The sequence below is a fragment of the Sphaeroforma arctica genome (genome assembly GCF_001186125.1).
Source record: "Sphaeroforma arctica JP610 unplaced genomic scaffold supercont1.437, whole genome shotgun sequence".
Taxonomy (NCBI): Eukaryota; class Ichthyosporea; order Ichthyophonida; genus Sphaeroforma; species Sphaeroforma arctica.
Genome location: NW_014040121.1, coordinates 1 through 7093, shown reverse-complemented (window position 1 = coordinate 7093; position 7093 = coordinate 1). Strand labels below are relative to the sequence as shown.

General features: G+C 42.1%; 1 protein-coding gene across 1 annotated transcript; it reads right to left on the bottom strand.

The window, feature by feature from the left end:
- Positions 1–242: 242 nt before the first annotated feature.
- Positions 243–6600, bottom strand: SARC_06228 (hypothetical protein; the record flags this gene model as incomplete). The annotated part of the gene is made up of 11 exons (XM_014299864.1): positions 6271–6600; positions 5469–5609; positions 4924–5041; positions 4299–4450; positions 3717–3790; positions 2948–3189; positions 2168–2295; positions 1519–1619; positions 721–890; positions 344–400; positions 243–262 (listed from the first exon to the last, which is right to left on the bottom strand). The coding sequence occupies exons 1-11, from the start codon at positions 6445–6447 to the stop codon at positions 243–245; spliced, it is 1380 nt and encodes a 459-aa protein (XP_014155339.1). The 5' UTR covers positions 6448–6600.
- Positions 6601–7093: the final 493 nt, after the last annotated feature.

Sequence of the window (7093 nt, the reverse complement as noted above, 5' to 3'; positions counted from 1 at the left end):
TATATATATGTTGAATCTCATCTTTTCTAACTGCTCATAGATAAACAACTGCAACATTCTGATAGTTTCCGTTAAACATATTCATATTTGTATGTCGTCTTCCGGTATGGCTATCAGCTATACATTGGCTCAGTTTTTATTAGATTTTTAACCAGTACGCCGTCGTGTGGAGTAGTACATGTGCACACGTATAGTGCGATATATAGAGGCTACTATATCCTACTTACTTATACAGTAAAGTTTTACCTTACTTTTCCATGAGCTACATACGAGAACTATATATAAAATATATACCATCTGTTCCCAATTTCTATAAAAAGCAATTGTGTACAGCTATACATACATTTTGCTTTCTCCCGAGCCGTGGCTCGGTCGTAGTAGAGGGTGGGATCGTACAATTCTGTTTGAATATAGACTACTTTAGTATTACAAGCATGCAGATTCTACCTCAAATACCGTTTCTTGTGATCTCATCTCCCACAAAATCACCAAATTCTTATAAATGACAGGCTTGGTATACTGCACATACATATAGGCATCCCCTACGCAAGTTAATTACATCGCATGCATAAATATATGTATATGTATATATATATTATATATATATATATATATATATATATATTTACGCACATGTGTGCTTGACTGTGTACGTATGACTATATTCTTAAATGAGCGTGATTGTGTGTATGTATGCAGGAGTGAGTGCGCGACACGTACCGAGTTCTGTGTACATCACTTTGCTGTGGCGTCCAGTGCAGATATCGCGTAGGATATAGCCACTCACCAGCAGCACACCCGTGACAGCCATTGGCAAGATACCCGTATATGTCAGTCGCATGATCGTATGCCACTGTAGCATCTGGAAGGCTTCTGAGTGCAGATAAAGGCTGTTGTATATGTACACACAGGGGAGGAGCATTAATCAGAGAATGCACATCCGAGCGTATGCAAATAAAACCCGACGTTGAAGTACGCTGTTCCATGGGTTTACAGCACTCGTATACTGTCTGTGCAGCCTGCGATAGAGATAGGAGTGCAAGTAAAAGCTGCGACAAGTAATCTTTATTACACGTGATTCTCATGTTCTAATCGCGCCAGTGTCGTGTCAGTGCACGATCAAATTGTGCGGCTGTGTGATGGTGTGTGCTGTGCTATACCCCCGCACCGAAAGCAGGTGGTACTGGTACTGCTAATTGAGGCAAGTTTTGGTATTTGAAACACACAGTGCACTTTTGTACACTCCCTGCTGCATCCACCTATTCAAACACACCTTAGCTCCATATCACTGTCAGCTGTGTGTTAGTATTCAAAAACCTTGTTCAAGAATACTAATGTAGCAGCACATCATTTCATGCGCTTCTCCTCCGATGTATGTCGCTCTATCTCACAGGCAAACGACGTGAGAAACTGCATATAGTGAAACTATGTCACACCATAAGAGTTGAAGTATATCACACACTGGGTTTCCCCCAAAACTATTCACATCAAAGTGTGTGTTAACTATGCGTGACTTACTTTGTGTGGAAATCTTCGAAATCGCCCACTTTGGCTTGGATGAGATTGTACATGTGCGCATCATCTCCAGCGGGAAGGAAGGGCAGTGTATGCAATGCGACCTGGCGTAAGTGGCATCAGCAAAGCAGTGATTTGTGAAATAAACGAGAGGTTGTAGTGATAGAGCTGAATGATATAAGCAAATAATCCCATGGATGTGTGATGATAACCTAGAATAGCAATATTGTGGACTGGAGGGATAAAGTGATGTCAACTGATAAGATGTACCAGCCACATAGTACATACTGGCAACTCAAGATTACAGCGTTTGCTACAACTTTCTCATTGAAAGGTATGGGGGGAAAGTGACGACGTATAATGTCCATGGTGCTCTTGTTACTATAGTCACCATTCACCCACAATAATACGACACCGACTAATCTCATTGAGAGGAGCTTGAACATGGCTTTGACTCCCAAAACGCCTTCTTTTCTGCATCTTACCCCAACCAATATTTCTGCTATTGCATACAATATTGCTCTTCGATTTGGCATCGAAATTGGCACCGACCTGCCACGGTGCCCACCACAACACTAGTCATTCCTACTATGACGTGTTGTAGACATGGTTCTTTATATTACGAACTGTGCCTGATTGCACATGTACATACCTTCGTTGCTATGGCAATTGCGATGGAGCACATTCCTACCACGAACGACCGCGTAAGACGATACGGAAACTGCAGCGCATCGGCCGAGCCCAACAAACAGTCACAGCCCATCACCGCCACCAGCGCACCTGTTTCAAGCATGAATTTATGTATATATTGAAAACAATACTAGTCTCAAGTATGCAGGTGTGTACTCATATGCCATAAATTGGAAACCGATTTTAGAAAGTTCAAAGAAAGAACAGCGGTTGGTGAGTGTATCTTCTGAGATGGTACAGAAAGTGAGAATTCCTAACTACTATATATTGTGGTATGATTACTCGAAAGCATTCAAATTTAGCTGATAGATCGTGCGCATGTAGTTTACTAGACAGCAAAATGTTTGGCCAATAATATGAGTATGGGTGCTGATTGGAGGATGATCGTGAGGCTGTCTACGATTGCTTTGCACGGACATATATGCGACACATACAGTGCTTCGTCGACAGATGGGAAATAGATATAACATAAGACCATCATCTTGTTGCCCATCAGTTCAGTCACATTGCCAAATTAACGAGACAACACACAGTGACATACGAGCAGTTGTAGTTGATGTAGCTCAAGAGATGAGCCAAGAGTAAGATTAGCCCTTGCAAGCGCGAAAGTACATATACATATTCCAACAGACATGTAGGTACATCAATAAAGCTCATGTATGGACATACATACCGATATATATATATATATTCCAACAGACATGCATGTATATCAATAAAGCTCATACATGGACACACATACCGATACACGTGATGGTGTATGGTGAAGTGATTAGCATCTCGTTGCCAAACATAAACACAACCACACTGCTAACGCTCATCAAGTGACACACGATCAGGTGTTTGAGCAGTTGTGTATTGATGTAGCCCAGGAGATGGGTCAAGAACAGCGCCGCTACTTGCAGGGCCATGATGGACGCAGCCAGTTGCCATGACAACACGAGCGATGTGGTCAATACGTAGAGCAAGACAAAAGGTGCAAACCTGTCCCCGGGAATTTGAGGGATGATCAAAATCGAGCATGTGGGGATGGACAAAGTTAAGTGTGAAGGTAGGCCATAAGCGGCAATTCTTGGTAGATCAAAATGACTGGCCGCCAAATTAACATGCGCAGTGTGGTGAGTGTATAGTGCCGTATAGGATGCGTGGCCACAGCTGTGGTAGCGTCAATAGAGAACCAAAAGACGTGTGTGAACGAGAATGAGTCTGAGGAACTGTATACACGCACGAACGTACAACTGAAAGAATATCAAGACGCACGCAGACCAATACATGTATACGATTCCACTGAATACAAATATTACAATTGTGAAAGCCAGCCCGAATGTCTACAGTTACTAGTGTATAGAGATATAATAAGGCTAGTCGTCTGGCGGTTGTACGGGTATGTTGTGGCACTCCGCCCATCTTCAGCAGGCTGCAAGTCACAACGACGAAAAGTGCTAGATCACTGGCGAGGTTTGTTATACAACACTCCATGCATGCGTTGATTAATGTGTATGCACACTCACCTCTTCATGCGACTCTCACTGGCCGTCATTTGCCCACTGCTTGACATATGCAGGACATACGTCACAACGGCAATCTGATAGGCAGGAATAGGAAGGCAGAAATAATTTTGATATGAAGCTGATTTTAATAGTGACAATAATTACTGGGCTTAATCATGGGGTTATACTGCATCGATAGCCAAGGCATAGAGGCGGCTGTGTGAACTAGAAATGTTGGGTTACCATGTAGCTACGAACGCGGGGCCACGCCTGATATAGGTAGACTTACCACACACAATTGATGCGAGTGCATACTTGAGAATAGCAATTCTGAAGACGTAATTGCGGATACAATGTTTCATTATACGTGAGGATATCAGTATGAGTGGCGAGAGCCTCGCAAGGTGGATTTAAGCAACAAACGCCCAGTTATCCAGAAATTGCTCATCATGTCACAAGGTCATCATATAGCTCTGAACAGACATGCCTATTCATGTGCTCAAGTGACGATGCCTAATACAACATGAGCTCATTCGTATCCACATGCACATCTACATGTGTGTGCATGTAGTATGTCGACCTACAAATGCCTCGCATGCCTACCTGCGAGAAGATCAGTGGGATGGACCAAGACTCTCGTAGTGGCACACTCCCCCACACCCGGGTGGAGTCCAAGAAATTGCCCATTACAGCAGCCACAGCCACCAAACCACAAATGAGATTGCGTGTGATCAACGTAGCCGTCACGTAAATGCCTGGTGGGAAAGCAGGGATATGGGTCTATTGATGAAACATCTTCTCTCTGTTTGATATCATTGATTGGCTCTACTATTGGTTGATATGCACTGGCGGTGTAAACTATAGATTGCATTGAAAATGTAGCAGAGAAATGGGGGGAATCCCCCTAGTTTCCAGCTGGTTATTTCTATCATGGTTGCATCTTCTAGTGTAACACATTGAAGACAAGCAATGGTTTTCAGTTCTCGCGGGCTGAATTGTGTGTGCTATACATACCTTAAATAAGGGTTTGTATGTGTATCACACACAATCCAATGAAGAGACTTAGGTAGCACACCGAAATTAAGGCACGCATTAAATATCCCCAACTCAATACGCAATATCTCATTTGTGTGTGCACTGGTATCTACTGTCGCTGAGCTCAACGAATTACACCACACCTAAAGATTCGTATAGATTGTCATTAGTACCCCTCTCATTTTTAACTTACCCGCCATAAGGAAGAATGACCACGCAAGAACGGTATGAACGTAATAGTCGATCGGCTCTGATGTCGAGAAATAGCGGAACGAAACGCCCAGCAGGAACTCTGGCCAAACATTGAATCTCTAGGGATGCGTGTACGGACTAAATTGTTACGATAGCTTATAGTTGGTGGATTTTTGATCGAGTTATTTTCAAGGTGTAATCGGGTAGTATTCATCTATCGTCGCGATACTATTCGAGAGTCATCAACCAGATTAAGATATTCTATGAGATTTGAACTGATACACCCAAGTATGCATTCGCTGTTAAACCAGATCCTACTTTCGGAGTGACGCTAACAATGAGTCGCATGCCTGTTAAAATATACATGTATGTGTGTGCTTGGATCAGATGAAGAACACATGAATTGCACAACTTATACCAACGAATACCGCTCTAGACCTCCATAGCGTTAGGACTAACACAGCTCACATACAAGTAGACAACCAGGTATTAAACCCTTGAAGTATGGTACATATGTACTCAAAAATCCCTGACGGCACACCTCACCTTTAGTGCGTTGATGACGTTAGGACTCTCAACGGTCGCGTCATTCAGGAAATTGTAGAACACTTGTGAGATGGGCAACGAGGTGTCTGTGACATCTTTGAAGTATCGGTAGTACATGGCCTGTTCACTGTGGAAGATCACCTATAAATAGCGGGAAATGTAAAGGGTTTCGGTTAATGTGTTCATTGCTAGCAGGTAAACAGGGATAGTGCATATCAATGTATTACCGAACTGCTTCTATGACCATGTCCATATAATTTGAGAACACACAGAATGAAGGTAGCTGCAGTAAAAGGTACCATAGGACGGTTTGGGTGAAAAACAATAAGCCATTATACTACCAGGTTTTTATTCTGTCACGAAGGGTAGAAGGGTAGACATTTTGTGTATTGTCTCGCATCAAACTTGATTGCAATTCGTTAAATCTTCATATCAAAGTTCATGTTGGTGAGTTATGGGTTTCAGATTATAGCACCGATTAGACGAATTATTGCACTTCCCGGCATCTATTTCAGATTACTAAATTTATTATGCATCTTCGTTCAGTTTTAAACTGCCTCCAGCGATCTGTATACTCACAAAAAAAATCGCTTATAGATCTTACTTGAGCACATGTCCATACGTATCAAACATTTCGATAACACATGCGCAAACTTCAATTCTTAGAGCCTGTAATAGTCTATCTATTCAACTGATGAACAAAATCTTGACCTGTCACACAAACACCAATCGCACTCCTGAGCTCAATACTTTCTGACCTTGACACAAATGTTGGTAGAAATAGACATACACGGACACATACCTCTTTCCTCGCCTCATTAATTTCCGACCACCAGTATCGCTGTTCATTTACTTTAATCAGTATCGTTGCGTACACGGCGCCAACACACGCTCCGATAGCTTGGGTCAACAATAAGAAGAGCTTATTGGAAACTGCTGGCAGAGTATACAACCTGCGGATAACGCGTACGTTTCTCATTAGACTTAAAGCTCATGCGTATGCTTATCATTAATTTCTCACAATTGTTGTCGCAAGGCATCCCTGGGAGACTATATAAAATGCGTTCATGGTTCAACGCAAACCATCAACGCATTCTATATAGCAAGCTCTTTGAACTTGAAAAAAAACTCGTATTGCTGTGTTAGTCCAATCGGCACCTGATCACTATTATATATATTGTAATTGGTGTGTGACATGTGTGACACTGAGTCCATGTTATGCATGACACTGTGTTCACGTGACGTATGACCGTGAGTCATACGTGACGTGAGATGCTGAGTTTGTGTGACGTGTAAGGCTGAGTCCGCATTGGATATGAGTATGTTAGTAACTTTTAAAAGATTAGACTTAAAACTATAAAGTAGTGTAAAATATATAGGTGATGGCGACAGTAACCAGAAGGCAACGGTCGCCATCAGTACAGCCAGCAGTTAGTGTTCATAAGGAACTACCTTGTAATAGGTGCTATATGGGCGAGGGCTGGCGAATATAAATAGATACCATGAAGTGACGAGTCTTCATAGTATCTAGGAGCTAATACACTATTTTAATACTCAGTAAAAGTTACATACATTCTAGTTTGGATTTGTTAGTTTTGCACTTAGAAAGTACTCACAATATATAT